The following is a 23072-nucleotide window of genomic DNA, read 5'->3' as shown; positions in this document are numbered from 1 at the left end:
ATCTTGGCAAACATCATTAATAAGTTGGCTATTTCCTTTGCCTTAAACAAACTCAAACATATCTAACTGTACATGCATATTAATAAGTAAGTCCAACACCAACTCAGGTGTTTTTTTTTTTTTTTGCTGAGCTCCAACCCAGGCTCCTGATTTAAGCCAAGGTGAAGGCCTGAGGCCATTCTAATAATCTCCATCTTTCCTGTCTAGGCAGAATGAGTGGTACTTAACCGAGTGCTGGGAGAGCACTTCCTCCAAACGACAAGAGGGAGCAGGCACAGGCACGGGCACGGTGGCCCCCTGAGAGGCAGAGATTAAGGGCAGCATTAACAAGCCCAGCACTCCGTGCCAGCACGACCCACCCTGGCACTGAAAGGACCAGCGCTGTTTAACGGTGTCCTACAGTGCAAAACTGGACATGGAGGACGATGGAGGGGGTGGATTCTTCTTTCCCTACTTTGAAGAACGGAGATGGATTCTTCAAAAGTATTTTTTGGCAGAGTATCCAGAAATGATTTTATGCTTTTGTTTTTATTACCATCTTTCTTCTTTTTAGTGCTGTTTTTCCAACAACTCTGCAATGCAAATGCAAACTCTTGAGAACAGCTAGGACAGATATATGGATATTGCTTTTGGAAATTGAAAAGTATCTATTATATATTTAGTCTCCTTAGACTTTCTTAGAGTTTCTTCAAGGCTTAGTAACGTCCATGAGTTTGATCCCCTTCTCAGTTCTTCTCAGCTGAATGCAGCTACCTGCATCTACATTTCAAGTTAAAGTGTGCTCCTTTGACACATAATCCATATAATAGACTGAGAGTCCATTCTTGTTGAACTGCCACATTAGATAAAGGCAAGTCTGATAGACTAGGCTTTTGAAGTGATCTGAGTGCTCACTGAACTTTATTGGTTACCCACCACTCCACCCGCCCACATCTAAACACAAAGCCCGGCCATACCCTCAAGCCTGCTGTTCAAGCTGATCAGCCATGCAGACTGGTTCAACTAACAACTCTTGGTTTCCTTGGAAAAGAACTTGAACAAAGCCCCTTTAGCCCCCTTTGGTCCCTCCATACCCGAGAGTTGTCTCGCTTTAATTACAACTCTAAGGGTGCGGGAATGGGACTCGAGGTATCCTCGTAGTGACCGGCCCAACAAACGCACTTTTTCTTTGGGAACTCCAGTTAATTGCAACTGCTCAACTCTGACAAGGATGGTGAAGCAGAGAGTAGAAAAGGGAGGGTTACTGCTCCTGGACCACAGAAATCCTTTTTGTTGAAGCTAATGTGGCAGAAAAGACTCTTCCAGTGGAGTCTCCCTCGGCCAGTTTAATCCCTGTGTATAGAGTGAGCTCTGTAACAAAGGGGTCAGCGGCCTGGTTCTTCCTAGGATTCCCTAACTGGCCGTTCTGCAGACAGATTACAACAGCGGCCGCTGATGATTCTCCACTTTATTCTGGGTCAGCACAATCCCGATGCTTCCTTTAGCCAGTATAAAAGACGTCCGTGCCCAAGGCAGCACCCACAGGTCAGTGGTTTTGTTTGACCACTGCACAAAGATCCAAGACTGACCAGGCATCACAAAGCTTTTGATAACCACATGACACCCTAGGATACTCTAGGCTAGCTATTCTTAACACAAGCCCAGAGTCAATGGCTGGAATAGTGCTATTTCGGGCCACTCGCCACATCTTTCCATTTTAATAGTCTTCAGCTTGGCTTCACCATGGCTGTCTTCCAGTCTACCTCTGAGCAGAGAGGGAGCTTGTACTAATCAAAATCAAAAACACCTCTCATGCCCAGTGATGGGTGTGGGCCCCAGACTGCCACTCTTGCCCGAGATGGTCAGTCACAGCGAAGCTATAAAGAAGGCAGGCATCTTGAAAAGTCTTTTGCTTGAGGTGTGGTTATGAACGATGATAATGACCCATGAAATTCTTCCCTGGCCTGAGTAAATGCTGAGGCACCAGACAGTGTCTTTTCAAAAGCACTAAGTGCTTGGACACCTGGTGAGCGAGCAGTTACCTTGACCGCTGCCAAAAGCTTTTCGGAAAAAAGACTCGTATGACTATTAAGCGATATACAAGACAGAGGCTATTTTCCAGGGATGCTCATAATAGTGTGCACTGCGGTTCACTTTACGAACAATTGTGGATGCTGTGTTGGACTCGCAAATGCCATGCTAATAGAACGCGTGTGACCGGACTATTTCTGCACCATTTCCTCCCTGAAACAGAGTCGGAGGAGGAATATATATGGCCACAGAATAAGCTGAAGCAGAACAAATGACAAGAACAGCTTTAAGCACAGATGAAGACAAGGTTATGGCTTTACAGTCTGACATATAAAGACCCAGTGTTCACACAAACTCCTGTAATAAACCTGGATTATAACCAACTTAACCACTGACAACTGAATTTACATTGAGTTTAGCTATGTGTCTGTGTGCATGTATTTACTAGTAATGCAACATAGATAATTAAATAATTGATTGATAAATTAAATTGATAAACTCAGTCACTTACCAAAAAACTATTGTGTAGATATGAGCTTTTAAATAAAGCTTGAGATCGGTTTATGCATTTGCTAATAGGCCTGTCATAATAATTATATTATTGACTTATCATACAATAAATGGACATGAACGCAATAGTATTTGATCATCTTAAAATCTTAAAATTTCAATAACTGTGATTCCATTGCTGAAGAAAAACTGCAGTAGGTACAGAAAAAAGTATATATTTATTTATCAATCTATGATTAATTAAAATGTTGTCTTTAGAATAATCATTGATTTGTTATGCAATTCTAGTATTTTAAGGTCAGTGGGATTTAAATGGTCTTAAAACAACAATATTACCGCAATATTTCTGGGACGATATATTGTCAACAATTTTTTTATTGTGGCAGGCCGATTTCCTAACAATAAAAACCAATGAAGATACTAAAAAATTCAATGTCCCTAGAAATGTAAAAACAAGACCTCAATAACACTAATTTTACTGTCAAACATTAACACCATAAATAATTGAATAAAGACAACGAAACTAAATAATTTAGTTTAACACAATTTAGCAGTGGACTTTTTCTGTTACTTATTTTAACTTGGCCTGTTTAATTGTTTAATTTTGTTGTGTTTATTTATAATAGTGACTTGTTTTGACACTGTTTGCTCGCTTATACAAGTTAAGTTGTATCAGTGGTAGAGCTGGGCAAATATGACCATAGTTTTATAACATTGTAATAAATGTATAGATCTTATCATATCAATTTGTTTTTTAGGCATATTAAGGATACCATCAGTTGTTAAAAAAAAACACTGACCCAACTGTACATTCCTGTTTAATTGATGTGCAGCAATGTTTTTTTGCGTTCAGGATTTTTTAAATAAACATCACAGTACGGTGCGCAAAAGTATTTGTATTTTAATACCAGTCTTTAAACATAAAAATAATGAAGTCATAATTGTATCATATCACCCAGCTCTAATTAGTGGCTTATTTTATCACTGTCTGTTTGTGAACAGTTGAGTAGAGTACTTTCTTTTTATCTTAAAAACAAAGAATAAAAAATAGTTAATATAAAGTGTGGGAAAGTAAATAAACACTAATAGATTTTAAGCCAGTGCTGGAAATATCTATCAGTATTATGCTGTGGGAACTTCACACAGCCCTGGTTTGTTTCTGGAGGTTAACATCACTAGAGCCAATTCTCATTGACTGATTGATTTTGGCCTTGTGTGCACTTCAGTTAGACGAAACATGCAATGCTTCTCATACCAAACATCTCTCCGCACTCCATTAGAGAGGGTCCAGGACCAGAGAGCTCTCCAAGCACCTCAAAGCCTTTTAGAGGAGCCTGGGGTTTCAAGGCAAAATCCTAGGATTAAAGACATATTCCCTCGAGGATTCGTTCTGTTTAGCCCCTAAAAGACCACTGTGCTCCAACTAGTCATTGACCCCTTTCTCCTAGAAAGCAGAATGTGCAACTCTGACAAACTAAGCCTGGTGCGAGAGAACAGCTGTTTGTTTTTTGGTTCATCTGGTACAGTCATTACAGAAAGACCAGCTGACATCCAGGTCTACACATCACTACACCATTCATACACCATTCACAGTCACTGTTAGTGTTCAAACTCACTTCTTTTTTTTTTTTTGAAACACTGCTAAGCTAGGAAGACTGTGATGTGGCATAAACATGAACCCATTGGCACCATGCCTAATGCCAGGTGTGGGCTAGAGAAGAAGAAGGCCTCCACCCAGCCCTCCCCCAGCATTGAGCTGTGGAGCATTTTTAAGAACTGTGTTGCCCTGAACGATGGTGCTCTATCCAACACTTTTGGATGAGATGTTGTTGGGAATGAGGTGTAGTGGTGATCACTCGTCATCCTGACCACCAAGGCTCTTGATGCTGAATGCAATCAAATCCTGACAGCAGACACGAACAAAAACAGAAAGTCTTCTCTGAGCAGTAGAGACGGAGCTACTCCAACATATGTAGGATAAAATCCTTTTAATGGAAATAAGCAGATGCCCCAACACTTCTGTAGTCCCAAATATAAATACAATAAATGTTCGGTGAATTGTATTACATTGCATCTATATGCACAAATAAAATATGCTGTCCAATGAAAAACACTTATCTCCAAAACAGCAACAGGAAAGAGAAGAAACCTTGTAAACTTTCAATGGAAGTCAATGTAAAAAGAGTTTATTTCAGGTCATTTTGAAGAGTTTTTATCGGTCCGTTCAAGAAATTTGGCATAGTTTGTCTGTTCAAATTATGTAGTAAACTAAAAATCGACAAAAATGGAGTTTAGCGTTTTTCGATATACACGATATACACTAACGTGCCAAAACATTAAGACCACCTGCCTAAAATGCTGATGCTTATCTGTGTCCCACTCAAACAGGTGGATCTACAAAACTTATGAAGGTGCCATGGTAGCTGTTGGTTCCAACCAGGATGTGATAGTCTCAGTTGCCCCAAAACATACATAAGCCTTGGGTGCCCAACATGCCCAAACGGTCTTCCCAACTGCCTTCTTTTTTTCTGCATACCACATGTCAATTATAAGAACATGTTGGTAAGTAACAATCAAATACGCATATCCAGACCTAATAAACAAGCAGGATGCACATGATGCCGCACAACGCATGAAAAGTACATGTGGGTGGCACCCTCAGAAGACCCAATCATAATGTTCATTTTCCATCATTGTAGCCCTATAATAAAATAAGCTCTAGCATGTAACCTTCTAACTCATTGGCATTATCACAGTCACAGTGTGAGACGCAATACCGCATTAAGACTGTTGTTACTGCAATTTGTAGTGGGCTTCAGATGACCTGACCAAATGTCTTAACCAATCAATCATTACCCTAGGAATAAAAAAACAGCCAGGATGCTACGCAAGCACTTGGCGCTTCCCCAATGTCCTTGCGCGGACCCAAAACATACCTTTGTTTTGGACCCGTAATTCGGCTTAACGGTGGGATGAACAAGAAAAGGGAGTCCCTAATCCTATTAGTGCAGCACCTGAGCTGGAATGGCTAATCCTGTTTAAACTCACTACACAGGCTCTGTAATCTCCCCATATCCTGATGTTCAGCTGGCTCCACCAGTGCCCAGAGGTGAGACTGCAGTTTATCATCATGCAGGGAGCTGGAGCAGTAGCGCCATTCACACCTCTACCTGGATTACCCTACCGAACAGGCTCCTGGTGCAATATCAGTCTTCTAGCCGGAGAGGTGTGTGTAAACAGCCTGGGCAGAAAAGAAGCGTGTGCTGAAGCAGTTTTGCGAGCATCACTCAGCAAGAGGCATTAGTGACTAGGACTAAAAACAGCAGGTGGTGTAACTCTATAGATAAAAGGCACTAGAGAGTTATCCAGGACCAATCCAATCCTACTTCTTTAAAAACTCCAAAGCTTTAAAATGAGCTTGACTTAACTTAAGACTTAGTCTACCAACATTAAATAACGTAGAGCAAAGCAAATTCTTATTTGAGATCAGTGATAATTGATTTTCTGTATCTAGTCCCAAATCTGTCATAGGGTACTACTTTGTATCTCATCATACTAGTTCACATTAAAAATTAACCAAAAAAGCACCATTTCTATCTACCACTGTGTTAAAGAGGAACTTATGCCTAAACCATATTTTTTTCATTAATAGCTAAATTGTGTTCCTCTTGAAGTAATGAAACATACCTAACCTTTAAAAACACTTTTATTGCGGTAATTTCCACCACTGCAGCACCCTCTCAGGTATACAAGCACTCACAAAAAGCAAATCAGTCAATCAATATTACTGCCCCCTTGGTGAAGTGCAATCATCTGCATCTCAATGCTTTCAGAGGCACACTGCTGCTACTGCAGCTCAGCCCAATCAGATCTTCCTCCTGCCCCACCCCTAAACCCATACATCAAACAGTGCCCCTCTCAAAATATTCTCCCATTTTTAGCAATTTTTTTATTTGAGCTGAGTGGAATCAGCTAAAATCAGGATGTGAAGTCACCATTTAATGTTAAATTAAACAAGCTCACTATTTCTAACTTAATTTCCTTGTTCCCCTCCTTTTCCTCCTCTATCCCATTATGTCCCTTTGACCTCCTTTTGACCATATCTAAAAATGTTTTGTATCTTAAACTTTTATTACTCTATGTACATAATTATTATAAGTCACTTTGGACAAAACCGTCTACTAAATGTAATGTAATATAATGTAATGTAATGTAAATTATTGGCCAAACATGCAGTACCAACAGAATAGGATACTCTGGAGCAGAGAAACAAACATATTGGCATTGCCTAATGTCAGGTGTAGGCTAGAGGGGTAAAAAGCAGTAAAGCATTGAGTTGTGTAGCAGGTAGCAGTGAAATTGTGTTTTCCTGAATGATGGTAATGGTGACTCCAGGAGTTGAGGATTTGAGGATGAGGTCATTAACATACTTCAGTTGACTTCAGTAGACAGTAGAGACAGATACTCCACCAAAAGCAAGCTTAAATGGGCCGGTGTCCCAATATTTATGTCCAGTTATTCTTTCTTGACATTGATTATGTTCTAAACCATCAAAACATTAATTTTGCACCTCATACCATCTCCGTCTTTATAGGTCTTTCATAAGAAGATGGGTTAAAATATCACTTCCAGTCAAAATATCACTTCAGGCTTCAGACCTGCATCACAGCAAAGATGCAGGTGCACAGCTCAATCAGTGCTCTCAGTATCAGATCTCACCGAGGCTTGTAAGTTCATTAGTTTCATTTAACACACCCTGGTAAGCACATGTTGATTACTGAGCTCCTGCCAAATCAGACACATTTTGTTAGTCTTTTTTACTTGTGACCTGTTGCTGAGTAGCTGGTCACCAACATATGACCCTATTTATACTATTTATATCAGAATAATATCTGTCGTTAAAAATTCAAGTGTAAACAATTCCAAGAAGCACATAGAACCGATTTAATAAGAACATCTACTCTTGAAGTATGGTGAAAAGAACCCAACATCATGGTAATGTTTGAACAGCGTAAAAATCTTAAAGACATTGATAAGTCGTTGCTTTTAAGTCTTCCGGGAAAAAAATAAAAAATAAAATAACAACTGTCTTATTTTGGAGCTTGAGGTCAGCCCCAGGTTTTGTTTTTGACAGATAAGGTTTGATTTACAGAAATTCAACTTCTGTTGGGTTTAACGTCAAGTCGCTTTTCGAGCTCAGGTGTAGGTTAAGGTGAAGGTTAAAGTTATTAAATTCATTTTTACATGCTTGTAATTTTTGCTTGGTTACAGTAACGTTGGGTTTGACAAGCTGATTCTCAGTCATTATTGACTCTTAGAGTTGTCATCTGTAGCCATTTCTTTCTTGCTAGAGGTCGCATTTCCTTTGAAAGTAGTAGTTCCTTTGATTTTATAGGACGAAACAAAGGACCAACGTGTAAGTTTTTATCATAAGTTTAGTTGTATCATGTGTTCCTTACTCCTAAGAATACAGTACATTTGTCAGTGCTAAATCAACACCTTCAGTTTTCAAATTAAAACCGTGTGAAAACTAAAATGTAACATTCAGTGTTAATTTACTAGTAGTGTTGATTTAATGCTAGCAAATTTACTGTGCAGCAGAGCAGTGAATGTTGAATCCTAAATTTGCGGAACGGACATCTACTTGGAAACCAGAAACTATGTGCAATTAAACTGGAATAAAAAAAGCTGAAAAAAAGACTTTCCTGTTTCCTGTCTCTCACTTTCACACTCTCACTCACACAGTCTGAACTTTGTTGGCAGAGGAACTACAAAATGTCACAGGCCTGATGGCCTTTGTGCTTGAGGCATTCCAAGCACATTCCTGCTCCTAACGGGGAATCAAATGAAAACACACTATTTTGTCTCTGAAAACAAGTTCTGAACTTGTCCGAATTCTCCAATATCACAGCCTGGTGGTTGTGCTGTCATCCACCCTTTCTTTTAGGCTACTTTCCTGTCCCAAAAGCAATATTGACAGGGAACAACATTCAAGCTGCTGAAAATCTGTTGCGTCTTTTTTTTTTTTTTAAGCCGTTCTAGTTTATAGAGAGAGTTGTTTTGGGTGCTATGAAGGAAAGAAAGAAAGCGATCTATACAGTTAAATCTTTACAGTTAAAACAAATCATTAAAGTTCTCATCTATAGTTTTGCTTAAAATGTTGCAGCAACCCAAAAATAAATAAATAAATAAAAAGAAGGCTTGGCTCAGTTCTGTGCATGTCTATTAATGTGAACCAATGAGACCCACCATATGTGGAGAACATGGTGCATTTCAAGTGCGAGACATTTGGCCCACATAGGAAGTTCTTAAATCTGACTTACATTCTCATAAATTTTAGAGCCGTTTTTCCCTAGCCACCAGGCCAAAAACTGGGATTTGCAAGCCAAAACAGGACTGGGCATGAACAATACTCTCAAATAAAACCAATTTTCACATGTTTTCCTCAAACAAAGTGCAGGCGTCTGCACTTACCATATGTGCTGTGTGTTAAAAGCAGTATAATCTGGACAGGAAACAATGCAGCAGAGCAAATACTACCAAATAAAAGGCAGTAAAACATAAGAGAAGTGTGCTGAAACAGGTCTTTAAAAATCTATCTACATATAAACAGTTCTGATATCAATTCACTCTGGATCAATCACGCTAGGATACATAAATAAACAAAAACAAATTTATCATCAACTCTCAAGATGATACCACTGCTACAAGCTACAGACTTGAAACTGAAGCCCAAATTAGGCTAAAAATATAAAAACGCTATAAACAACATCTAATAAATAAATATTGGATGTTCAATACATAATTAATCAGCCAGAAATATCAACACCAAGATCGCTTCCTTTTTAAGTTTATTACGAACCTTAGACACAAACTTCACGCTAAAATAAAGTAGATCAGCATCCAGTGACTACTAAGAATCAGTGCTAAATTCAGCCAGTGTAGAGAAGTGCAACTCTAGGCCATCTACAGTCACGTTGTTTATGCTTAAACCACAAGAGAAGCTGAATTTTCAGTGCAGCTCAGAAGCGCTTGGACTTTGCAGCGCAGTTCTGTTGCCACCCAGCACTTATGTATATCAAAACTGTCCCAAGAAGTCCAATCTCTGAATTTACAGTAGGTATTTGGAGAAAAGGCTGGCCACTTCTGTTCAGACTGCTCCTAACCCCAGAGCCCCCATCTGCCATCAAACCCCCAGATAAAAGCCCTTCCTCTGTCTTTGAGAGAATGACAGGTTTGACATGTCTGCAATTCAGGAGAGAAAACTCCCAGAAGACTTGGGATGCAATGCTACACTTTTCACAGGCTTTCCTTTTTCCAACCCCCCCACTTTTCAGTTCTTCCCCTTCCCAAATCTCCAGTTATTTGAAGGTCAAAGCTCGCTGCGCTCTGTGAAATGGCAACTGCCCGCCCTCTCGCTGGAAGACAGAGCAGTGTGCTCGGTGACTTTAGTCGGTCAGTGCCAAGATAAAAACAGAGGGCATTAGACACACAGAGGTTACTCTGAGTGAGTTTGTCAAACAAACCCACTGTTCATCAAATTCAGAGGAAATACAGAAAAGAAAACACTAAGTTTATTCTCAGCCCCGATTTCAGTGTAAAGAAAGCTGGTTTAGATTAGATTAAATTCGTACATTACAACTTAACAGATATAATAAAGTTGTAAAATTGAAAACACGTCTTTAAAATACTTTCCATGTTCTAACCTATAAATAAGACTAATTGCTTTAGATTGCTGAAGTGCTTCTTCAAAACAATCTTCTACTAAACTACTTAAGATTCTTTAGATTATATGGCTATAAAATGGTAGATTAAATGAAGCAGAACTTTTAGAAAAAGAAAAAAAATAATAATAAGCGTGTGTATAACTAACTAAATAAAATAGATGTAATACTAATATGTAAATAACTGTGTGTCACTATCTTACTGCCAGCTGCAACTAAACAACTAAATGTAATTAATTTTAGTTGAACGCTCAACTCCGAGATCAATGAAAATGATCACATCTGTTAACCTAACGTGTTGAGTTACATGAGGTTTATACCCAGTTCCTCCACAATTCTCAATTAAACAAGTTCAAGTTAACGACACTCGAAATTACATACACATTTGTCAGGTAATCAAATAAAGTTACATAAGCAACATATATTTTGTAATTCTCTGTTTTACATAAAAACTGCTTATTTAGTTTATAGTGCAGAAAGTGACTTTGCGGCTATTAAAATATTAAATATATCGATTAGTCTTTATTTAAAATTTTTAATGAACACAGTTCACTTTAGTGTATTTGCTGTTGCCATGTATAGTAAATACTTCCAACTAAACATGCTTTTAGTAACTAATTTCACAGCAGTTTTCTATTGGCAAAGCCTCACATAAAATACAGACCAAGTTGTAAGATATAAATATATACAGTATGGTATTCATCCTGCCAACTTAAAAAAAATATATATATTATAATTACAAATATTATAAATTGAGGTGATTTCGTACTTGCAAAGTTAACAGAGAGTATTGCTTGCTTAACTACATAAGGCTTTAAGCTCAATGGTAAAAACCCTGAATGATTTTGGCACAGCACATCTTTATTAATAATTTTCTTTGTATATTATATTCATAGTTGTAACTAAACAATGATTTTTTTTACAGTAGATCTTTGTGTTTAGAATTTTCTATATGTTTTGTTTTGTATTTACGCTACACACTACGCTATAATGTAATATATAATACTTATTATTTTTGAAATATTTATGATCATTATTCTTAAGTAAATATAACTAATTGACAATATGGAAAATATTTTAAAATTCACTTTGATTAGGACAGTTACTTAAATGGAAAAATACCAAACAATAAATACAAAATGAAAATATTTCTAGCTGATTTTAAATTTAAGCAACTAATTTTATGTAAAAAAAAAATAAGAAAACAATTTTGTGGTCATAAATATAATAATTCCTCTACAGCATGAAAACACAATTGGCCACACTGCTTTAAAAAGGTCCCCATCATGGAAATCTTAAAAACAAAAATAAATAAAAATGGAAAATGAAGTCCAAATATCCCATTTACCCTCAGAATTAAAAAGTACAGATATAGAAACTAATCTGTAAAGGGCTCTTAAGAAAATTATTTTCTCTGATGTCATAAACACCAGCTTATTTCCACCATATCTCCTTGTCTTTGGTTTAAAATTAGGACTTGGTGCAGCAGAGCACATCTTGAGAAGTTTTATACGCAGCATGATGGAAACACTAGAAACCTGTTTCATCACCTTAAAACAAAACATGTGCTCGAATACCAGCACAGTGGACAGAGCGATTACGGCCGTTAGAGACGCGGTCCTCAACCAGCGCGGTCTGTGAACCCAGAAGGGTCAAACACATGGTCAGGCCTTACTGGAACAAGCATTTTCACAACGCATTGTATGGCCAGAAATTAAAAGCTGAACAGAAACTACAAACAAAATAAGATACAAGTTATAGTATTTTTTGTTTGTTTTAAGTTTTTGTCATTATATAACACCCTAATTATATAACTTTAAACTTTGTGGTATACAAGAGGTTTTATGAGGTAAAACAGAACTTAAATTTTTTTTTTTCTATTTAAAGTTTATTGTTCATAAACTTTCTAAAGATGTTCAAAAGTGTTCTATAAAACACAAAAACCACAGATTTACCTTCTTAATTTTGGGGTTTAATTTTTGTCTGTTTTGTTTAATAAATTATTAAATATACACTTCAGTTACTGTTACTCTTAATTCACAAAGAATGTTTTTTTCTATTTTTTTTTCTACTTAGGAAATAAATGAAGTCAGCATAATATAATACAAACTTAAATATAAATTCCCCTCATTACTAAGCCCCGCCCATTCGAAGTAAACATCTTAGAAGTGTTTCATCTCTGGTTCCTTTTTGAACGTGGTGCAATACAGTTCAGCCAATCAGAGCACAGCTTATTTATCTTATAACTAAGACTGCACGATTTAGGAATAACAATTATTTTGCAATACGTATTTTAGGCAAAATACTAAAATTTTCGCATATCACAATTTAATAAATGCATTCTGTGTATCCAAGATTGATACACAGAATGCATTAAAAATGTAGCTAGCTTGCATAGGATTTTTCTTTTCAAAAAGCAGCAAAAAGGATTAATTTATTATTTAATTTAATTTGCTTGAACTGAGACTGCATGTCCTGCGTTGTGACTGTTACACGTACACACATTGCAACGATGATGCTGAAACTATATATTAAGCAGCCCTACTTATTATAGTGTTAAAGGCACAGAAACAGCATATTTAATTCTAAGCAAAAAAAAAAAAATTTTTAACACCACTTAAGAAAAAAAGGTACCACGAAAAATGAAGATAGTTGTAATAGTTCTATTGTTGTTTGGTTAGTACTTTTTTTAATTAGTAAATAATGGAAAAAAGTTATGTAACAGAACCTTCACAGTGGCAAATCTCATCGTTGTGTATATTCTATGAAATGTGTTAGAAATAAGTAAAAATGCAAATCTGCCAAAAGCCAAGAAAGAAACAAGCACATGAAACACATGAAATATGTATATGACTCAGTAAATAGCCCATTATAATGTATATATCTTGGGTTTATATGTAAAGAACTCTGCCTTAAAATGCTGCTTTCCACAACTCGCAATGATCCCAAGAGGATAAAGGGCAGTTTAGAGTCTTTTAAGGCTGACTCTCACCTCACTTAAAACACATAATGCAGTGAAGAGAGGCTCGCTGCCACTTTTTCCACCATAAATACAGCACTCTGAATAGGCAGACACTGAGAGAAAAGCTCAGCCCTGGGAGGCTTCTTGGAAGCCTGGGCATAAATAGGAATACAAGGGGGAATGTCCAGCGCTTAATAAGCTGAGAGCTCTCAGTAAAATGCAAAACAGGGCCAACATCTGCAAAGCTCAGCCTGAAACTTTTTCACTGCATATGACAGCTCTGAAATCATCCCTCTCTGTGCTCTTCTTCTTCGGTGCCGGGGTTCTTTAAGCACCTAGCTCAAATCAAGTTTGGAGTCCTCCTGCTGCACGTGACTGCCAATGTGCAAAATGAATGTGGGTCATGCATTAAAATTTATGAGAAGTGCAGAAGGCACGATGATGACGTGAAGATAGGGGCTGTTGCTAGGTATAAAAACAGAATGAAATAAACATCAGGGGTATATCTAATGAATGGGCATTTGGTGTGAAATTTCAATTGGACATGGTTAAAAAAGACTGATAAATAGGTCTGAAGTCTTGTATCATCAGGTTATGCGCTGAAAGCATGTTTGATCTTTTTCACAAAAACAAAACGTGCAAAGCGTTGATGTTAGAAATTAAGAACAATAGTTAAAAACATTAAAAAATTGTATGTAAGTATTGTTGCATTAATAAGAATTTAAGCCATATAACAACACAACACATCGGCTTAATGTGTCTGTTTTTTGGTAAATATAATGATAGAATAGATCTGAACGATTCAGCCGAAATGTGAAATCTACAACAACGTACTTCCTAATTTTGGCCGATCGAATATAATTCTAAATTTTGATATAAAGTAGGAATGCCCTGAATATTGGGCAACCAAAATAATTTGACCGAAAATGGCCAAAAAAAGTACAAAATAGGCAAAAATACAGAATAATTGTAACCAAACTATTATGTTTTGAAAATACGATCAGTTTATAATTTTTGTCAGTTTTACATGAACACTATAGTATTAAATTAACATTAAACAGTTAAAAAAAACTGTAAAATTCTTTTTTCTTTAATCATTTAGGCTATTTTATTAATAAAATGGATAAAAAAGTGGTAAAATTAATGTAACCTGTAAAAAAAGAAAGAAAAAAAAGGAAAAAAAAAACAAGTTTGGAAATTAGTATTCGGGATTTGGTTATATTTTTCCTTTAGTTTGGTTTGGGTTTTTATTCCAATTTTGCTGCATCCGTAATATGAACATATAAATGAATTGCTGAACTGAGATTTTTATCATAAAGAATGATTCAATCACCTTTATATCATCTCCTGTAATAGTGTAAAATAGATACTTAATCACTAATGTTTACTTTCTTTAAAAGTATCCCAAATAAAAAGCGCTAAGTCAAATAAATGCATTTCAGTGTTTGTTTTCCAGAATTTTAAATGTGTACAATTATAACGATTTGATATTAGTTTAATCGCTATTTGCTAACTTTCATCTATTGTTATCATTTAGTCCTTTTAAGAAAAAAAAAAAACGTTGTTTTGGAAGTCAAGCATGTTCTACTTGAACGACCTTGCATACCATGTCTTCCTGTAGCAGGAGAGGGGTGCGGGATACAGGCCGATACCGGGCCAAAACAGATAATGTTACAGCAGAAACACAAAAACCTGAGATTCACAATCATTCGTAACTGTTCAGATTTCGGACAGGCAGAAAGAGAGAGAAGGAAAGAGAGAGAGGGGGAGTGTGAGAGAGAGAGAGAGAGAGGGAGAGTAGAGACTGTGAAGCATTTATTCTGTCCAGCATTAGCATAACCTTGATTAACATTGGAAATGAAATGCTGCGTCCTGCCATATGAAACCAGCTTTGAACCTAGATTACTGATTAGCAAATTCCACTTTCATACCAATTGCTTTTGCAGAAATCACGCACCGACTTTAATCTTTAATGAGATGTTAGCAAGCCCTTTTAATGTAGCATTGTGGCACACTTAAGAGAAAAGTCGCCGATGGATAGCATTTTTGGGGCCTATTCTCTTTCCATTTTTTTGAGGAGGGGGACTAAACTGGTGATCCAATTTACATACATTTGCTCAAAAGTTCGTTAACGAAGCTACATAAAATAAAATAATGCAGCTTTTGCCTTTCTTATAGTCAGCGGTAATCTATAACTTTGTATGAGTGAAAATCTGAGTTATATTTACTATAAATTTATGAATAATCCAAACTCTAAAAATAAATAAATAAAAATAAAAATAAATTTAATGTAAACCTTCATTACTTTATATACTTAATAAGTATGACTACATCACTCACCCTAATTCTGAATCTTAATGATAGTAAGATATTCAGTAACTATTGTGTAACTAATTTAAGGGAGGAAAAATTATTTTACGTCCCTGTATCTCCCACACAACTAATTATGTACGTGCACTTTAATCATAGTTACTCTGTTACCTATTGGACTATTTCCACACACACACACACACACACACACACACACACACACACGTATACCGTTGTATATTTATATATTTAGTCATATATCCGTGCAATACTACTTGTCTATATGTCTATAGTGTAAGTTATTGCATGTATTGTATTGTGTATATTATGTTTACCATAATTATACATAACTGTATATTTCTATTTTCTTTTATTATTCTACTCTGTTGTAAACACTGTTCTCTGCACACTAATGGGAACATGCACCAAAGTTTTTCACTCACACGTACACCTGTACTCTGTGACGTGACAATAAAAATCTTGAATCTTAATTTAAATTTTAAAACTATAAACTGTAAAAAGTATATTACCCCATTTGCATTACCTAAAGACCCGGCCTAAGTAACTAAATTCTTCTTCAGCCTACAGAAACTGCCTGGAATCTCACAGAAATAACGAAGAAGCAGCTAATGTGACTCAGTATGGTCATGGTAAAGGATGCAGTGTTTCTTTGGCGAGCAGACACTGCTGACCACTATTGCAGCTTAATCGCATTTCCAAACTAACGAATATGCTGCGTCGTGCGCTATGTCAGTTTAAGTGCCTCCACTGTACTCCACTAACTGCTTATTAATGGACAAGAGTCACTGGAAAAAACACAGTGATTATACTTTTAGTGACTTAATGGCTTAGGTCATTCGATTAAACCGCCCAGATAAACTGGGATCTCATGACAGCGGCGCAATAAGTCACGGGACAGGCAGCGATTAGAAAGTCCAGCGATCTTAAAACGTTAAAACGTTTAGAACGCTGAGCGCTTCCGAAAAAAGGGGAGACAGGCTCTGTTTTCTTGACCTTCAAGATAGGAGGTCATGTTCCAAGCAGATGGAACACTCATTAGTGCTTTGTGTTTAATTTCAAGGGGGGTAGATTTCACACACAATGAAGAAGAAATTAAACAGTAAATTGCCACCCTCCTGATGCCATAAATTAATTACGAGCACTTACGTAGTTGATTTATGCGCGCACAAACAAAATGACCCCAAACTGCAACCCAACTGTTGTTGCAAAAAATAATATCACAGCCCTGACCGCATAAACAGATGTTAACTGTTAGTCCATTTCAGCAGAGGTTTTTATTTCTGTTCGGGTGTGGCGAAAAACATTAAAATCAAAGTATATACAAATCAGCAATAAATATAGTCAACACCAAGAAGCATTACTGTTCAATATGAATGTCTGGAATATTTTAGGTCATAAGTAAATGCACTATATTTCAACATACTGCATAATACACATAATATAAAATAATATAATACATATAAAACTAAAAATAAATCGCTTAACGATTAACACCGCACAAAATATAACCTTTATATTATAAAAGAATATTTTTTTTATTAAATATTAATTAAAAATTGTACTACTTTGTCATTTATTACTGTATTAACACAACATACACATTGATGCATTGCCATACCATAACCAATTTAACCCTGTGCTCCATTTTTTGACATCAGCCTACACCATTCCAAGGGCAAGCACCCCTCTCTCAGAAGGTTGAGAGAAAATGGCGGATGTAACTGTAAGTTGAGGTGAAATACAGCGGAACGCCACCTAGAGGGCTGTGCCATCCCGACTGCGTCAAAATCTCACCCAGAAAAATTCCGCATTGACCCAGTACTCAACCTCACAGTGCCATATATACACACATACACTCTACAAGACATAACAGGATAATCAAGACACTCCTACCAACCCCAGTCATTCCAAGGAATTATTAATATAACCTGGGCGAAAAGATTTTTCATAAATGTAATTAAACGTAATAAATTGCGATAAACAGCGATATATTTTTTTCCAAAAGTCTATTTCGCCGTTCCGCTAAAATACGTTCGTTTGTTTTTGTTTTTTAATTTAAAATAATATAAACTATTACGCAAATAGTCCACAGTAGACCTAAACAGTGTCCATGACAAACATCAGTAAACACGCTATTTTAAAACCTTTTTATTTTACAGCGTCGCATTATACGCTTATATTCTTCTTTCATATATTTTTTAATTACATGTGTTTATATTTTTTTCTTTATATTCTTTATATAATCTTTATAGTTTTTAGATAAAACTTTACTTCAGCAAATTAACACTAAATACAACAAAGCCACAACCAAAAACACACCTCTGTACTGCTGATTAAAAAAAAAGCAAAAATTGTATACAGTGCGCGTAAAAACAAGAACAAATGCACTGCTTAGCTTTATTGTGTTTCTTAAACTTGTACCTGAACTTGAACTCAAACACAGATCAAGTACGTGCCATAAAGGGACTAAACATGTTTGGATCTCCTGTAGAAACTCACTTTTTAAGAAAAATCTAAAAACATGCAGAAAATAATAAATGAATAAAATAAAAACTATACTATAAATACATTTTAGTTCTTTTTTTTCTTTATCAAGCCTTTTACCACATTGTACAGGATAGTATAAAATGTACAGCCGTACCACTCTGCGAGTTACAGCTGCGAGCATGTACATTTATCACTGGACACAAGTTCAAATATTTTAAACTCTATGAAAATCCCATTTTAAAGAAAAATTTAAATTATGAGCTCCACAGCATGGCGGGCATAGGTACACGCAGCTGTGTCTGGTATTGAAAAGTATGGGCCTCATTTTCTACCCCTTACTCCTTTTTTTAAAAAAAACTCAGGAGTCGGCTTTCGGCTTCACTGATCCCTAAGCAGCCGGTTTTCTTAAGGACACTATAAATGCTTATTTTTATATCATTACTCTAAAAAATTCTCAAAAGTTTTTCTTCATGATGACTTTTTTTCTGTTTCTGTCAGCACACAAGCATTGCTAGATTAACAGCAACTAACCTAAACACAGTAGCCAATATACTTCCAAAATGTTTCAATCCTTTTATGCCTGTTCATGTAGGTCCAAATCAGAATTCTTCATTTAAAAAATGTGTAATAAATTAACTCACTACAGACCAACTTATAGATAAGTAAGCCTGCCAATGTGAACTGCAAAACTGCATGAACTTGCACTAAATACAATAACATAACTGTTCTTCACTTCAGCTGCTATAGATTGAATCTCATCTGAAAGTTCAGCAGAGAAAAGTACACTGAGGAACAGAATCAGTTTCATATCCGTCTCTCTTAGGTAATAACAACTCGCTGCTTTCATTACAGCGTCACTAACTCATGTCCAAGCAGATAAAGCTGAAGTACAGAATAAGCCGGACCCTTAAAATGTTTCCCCATGTCTCAAAGTTTAAAACGTTTCCTTCTGTTGTTTTTTTTTTATGAAGTTTAACAAGAAGCTGTGATCCTGTAGGTAACTGCCAGACAAGCAGAACAACTTGTTCTTTATTTTGCTTAGTAAATGATGGTTTGCTTCCTGCAAAGCAAAACAATTTATGACCAAATTTCCTTCAGAAAATAAGAAGTGTAGGCTGTAAAATGGAGAAGGTAAATTATGGCCATTTACGAAACTGCAGAAGTTTGGCACTTGACTCCAACATATACACATAAAAAGTTGGTTATAAATGGGGTTCTGAGTATTGTTCTCTTGTTTGCTGAATTCGGAGCACTGAACATTGACCACAAAAAGGTCTTCCCAGCTGTGGCTCACTTTTCTCTACCTTTAAAAATAAATAATAAAAACAAATTGTAGCCAACTGAACAATGAACTAATGCACAGCCTCAGGCCAAGCAGTTTACTTTACTGACTGCTGCTCCAGCCACAGCCGCCAAATACGAATACTGCAATGTCCAATCGCTCAAAGCTTCCTACCTCTTAATGCAACTATTGATCTTATAACCTTGCGGCTGTTTAGCACTCACTGAGCTGAACTGAGAGGTATAACCAAGAGGGAAAAAAAACTCCAATATGTGGCATGTAAAAAAAAAGGTGAAAAGTAAGTTTTCAGGCTTCAAAACTACGAAGTCTTGCAGGCTACAGACAAAGCTCTGCCTTCTGCCAATGAGACTGGAACTTTGCCCAAGAGTTGGTGTGAGGAGGGGAGGGGGAGGCTGGGACTGTTTTAGTTAGCATTTCATCTCAAAATTTGAACCATATGCTGGCTAAAGTCTAAAACACTGGTTTATATGAGAAATGTGGGGGGAGATGTGGATAAAAAAAATACATTTCTACCTCCTTAAAAAGTTGGTTAACACTCACACATATAAAAATATATATTCAACACAAGTGAGCACAACAACAGGGTGCTGATAGACCAAGAGAGAGATAACAGGTGATTGTGCTACTGAGCTACTGTGTGTGTGTGTGTGTGCGCGCAACAAACATGGCCTAAAAATGATCATGTACTTATTGTATAAATATACACAGCGTCCTGGAATACTACATGGGGTGCAGGAGCTACTATGACAAGTGGTGAAAGTCATCTGCACAGCAAGTGAGAGCAATGAGTGTGTGTGTGTGAGGTTATTAGGTTCTAGTTTAAAGCAAAATCTTCACACTTGCACTCACACTTCAGCACACTTGACAGATTCATCTACTTAACATAAGTCAAGCAACAACTTGTGAAACAACTTGTTCACCTGAGGAAGGGAATTGTGGTGTTGTCGAAATGACTGGTGTTGGCTGCCAGTGGCTCTGTTATTCCCCTTTTAAGTGCAATCAGGCTTAATGTAAATAAGGAAACAATATAATAAAAAAAAAACTTAAAATAATAAAATAATAAAGAAACACCAGCACATAACCTTTAAAATGTTCCACACTGAGAACTGAGGCACTTAGCTAGCAAAGTTGCGGTCAGTGCTGGCCAAGATTTAAAGCAAATAAACTTTAGCTCCTTTTAAAGAGGAACCTGCTTACCTGGGATTCGTGCTGTTCCAGTATACAGCATATCTGTCTGAAATGATCTTGCTGTCGTCCGCCCAAACCGTGACCCAAAACAGGAGGGCAACCATCAAAAGTGTCAACTCCATTTGATAGGCAATGCAGTTTTTGTCCATTGTGTTCAAAGGCGAGAGAGAGAGAGTTGCCTTGAGAGGGGATCAAATAAACTCCAAATATGAAACAAATATTTGGAGACAAAAACAAAAATAAAAAACAGAAACGTTTTTGTATGTGTGATCCTTTAGAAAATGTCAATATTATTATATTATATTATTTTTGTTGTTACAATAGTTCTGTCTGTAGTCTCTGCTTCTTCTGTTGTTATGAATGAAGCGCTAGCTATTGTATTTGATGGCTAACATCACATTCAGGTGTGTGGATGAAGGAAGCCGAGGCTGAAGCTATAGAAGAGTAAGCTAGTGATCTAACTAGCTTAGCTAGTGACATACAGAGTACAGCTGGAGCTGTTTACATTCATTCAGACCTCATAGGCGACTCACCACAGGCTTTGACCAACTTCACACAGAGAGAGGGCTCCCATGCCCACTATCTAAATTAGGTTTATAATAATGATAAAATCCAGTCAATGAAAGAAAGCAGGTCCTTTAAGAACATCTCATCTCATTAGCCAGCTGCCTTGAGTCCAGGAGCAGCCCTCTGAAATCCATTCTCCAGTAAAACAACAAAAATAATCACTTCTGAAAACTTTCTTCAGCCTTGAGACGAGAAGGCTGATAAAGCTGGCCGCTCTGAGGAGCCCCGTTCATCCATTCTCTTAGAGCTCGGTAGGTAGAGAGTTAGTTAGCTTAGATAACGTTAAAGCGCTCCAGCGAACCACACTCCTTCCTCACTCCATTCTTTTCTCCTTCCCTTCTTTTTCTTTCCTCGCTCCGTCCTTCTTTACTTAGGTAGCTTATTTGGTTAATTAACTACCTATTCCTACTCCACATGTCCGTCTATTTTTCTGCGGGTGAACTGAAGTGAAGTAGTAGCTTTAACAAGCCAGTAGCCAGTTCAACCGAGCGCGTCCCAAACTCAGCGCCACGCCGGGCTGAAGTTGCTCCACCGCGGGAACAGAGTGGGTGAAAGCCGCGTGGGTTTCTGGAGACCCAGCGCTCCGAGCAAAATATCCTCACAGAAGGAAGGAGCAAAAAAACACAACAAAAACAGAATGAAAGACAGCCTTAACAGTCCACGAGTGAGTGAAACCGCCGCCTTCCCCGCCAGCTGCTAACGTTACTCCGCGCGTACCGTCCACCTCCTCCCGGAGCTCCTCGCTGTCGCTGAGAAGAAGTTGCCGTTTGAAAGTTGCCTCCTGCTCCGCTCCTGAGAGGAGGGTCTGTGGGTGAGGGCTCCCTCTCCGGCTCGCTGCCAAATCTCCACGCAGGGCTGAGGGGACCGAGGGGGAGGGGAGGGTGAGGGGGGACACCGCATCACTCACACAACTTCTGCCCGCGGGTCTCTCCGTTTCTCCGCCACGCCGAGTTTCTCTGTTCCTCCGCCGCTGCCGCCTCCTCCACTCAGCGGCTCCGCACTCTGAGCTAAAACCCAACCAGCCGTCCAACCGACCGCGCTTTCTTTCCCACTCCACTCCGCTCCCCCTCAGCTCGAGCTCACTGTGTGCGCGCGCGGGTGTGTGAGCGTGTCGCCTGCCCGCTGAGTGATAGCGCAACCGGCCAATCACAGCCCGCGGACCGGGCGCGTGGGGCGGGGGCGGGGCTCACCCTCACACTCACACACGCTCAGACTGAAGCGTGTAAAGTTTTTGGGGATTTAAAACACAGCGGTTACTGTCGGATATTTACCAGCTAAAACGTGTTTAAATATATTTTATTTAAATATGCTACATAAACTAAAGAATAATTAAAGAAATAAACAATTTAAATAAAATATATATAATAGCGAAAAATAAATATTATACTTATAAATTATTGTATTCAAATATTGTGTTAAGATTGTGTTAACTATATAATTACACAGCTTTTATTATTATTGTTTGAATAAATTGAAAGCTACAAATAAGAATCTCCTAATACTCATGATTTTAATATTTAATTATTAATACTGTATATTGTAGCTGTCCTGCAAAAAAAAAAGTCATAATTTTCTTACGTCACTTTTTTTTAAATAATTTGAATCAGGCAGTAGTTTAATTGTAAATTGTTATAAGAAAAATAAACATATATTATAAAGTTAATTATACATTGCACTACTGCAAATAAAAAAAATAGATTAAACTGAAAACTAGAAAGAAATTGAATCCTAATACTTTATATAATGCTATTATAACTATTTTAATTAATTTTATTATTATACTGCACAGTGTCTCTACCACTTTTCTATTTTTATAATTTAACTTTGGTAACAGTTTTTACATTGTTTTATAATTATATGATGTACGAACCAATAGAAATGCTTGAAAATTACTAGTAAAAAACTTTTTCAACATTGACTTCCACTGAACGTGAATAAGTTTTTTTACTTTTAAATTTGACTTTTTTGAGATACAAGGTTATTGCACGAC

General features: G+C 37.1%; 1 protein-coding gene across 1 annotated transcript in view; it reads right to left on the bottom strand.

The window, feature by feature from the left end:
• The window catches only part of LOC103036428 (ephrin-A2), a 147177-nt gene extending 125000 nt beyond the window's left edge, over positions 1-22177 (bottom strand). Inside the window, exon 1 of the mRNA XM_007240195.4 lies at positions 20525-22177. Coding sequence (XP_007240257.1) covers positions 20525-20664 — 140 coding nt within the window. The 5' untranslated portion in view covers positions 20665-22177. The remainder of the gene's footprint in view (positions 1-20524) is intronic.
• Between the last annotated feature and the right edge of the window lie 895 nt (positions 22178-23072).

This window comes from Astyanax mexicanus, chromosome 16 (genome assembly GCF_023375975.1).
Source record: "Astyanax mexicanus isolate ESR-SI-001 chromosome 16, AstMex3_surface, whole genome shotgun sequence".
NCBI lineage: Eukaryota > Metazoa > Chordata > Actinopteri > Characiformes > Acestrorhamphidae > Astyanax > Astyanax mexicanus.
Note: the sequence above shows the minus strand (reverse complement) of the source record. Positions and strands in the feature narration are given on the sequence as shown.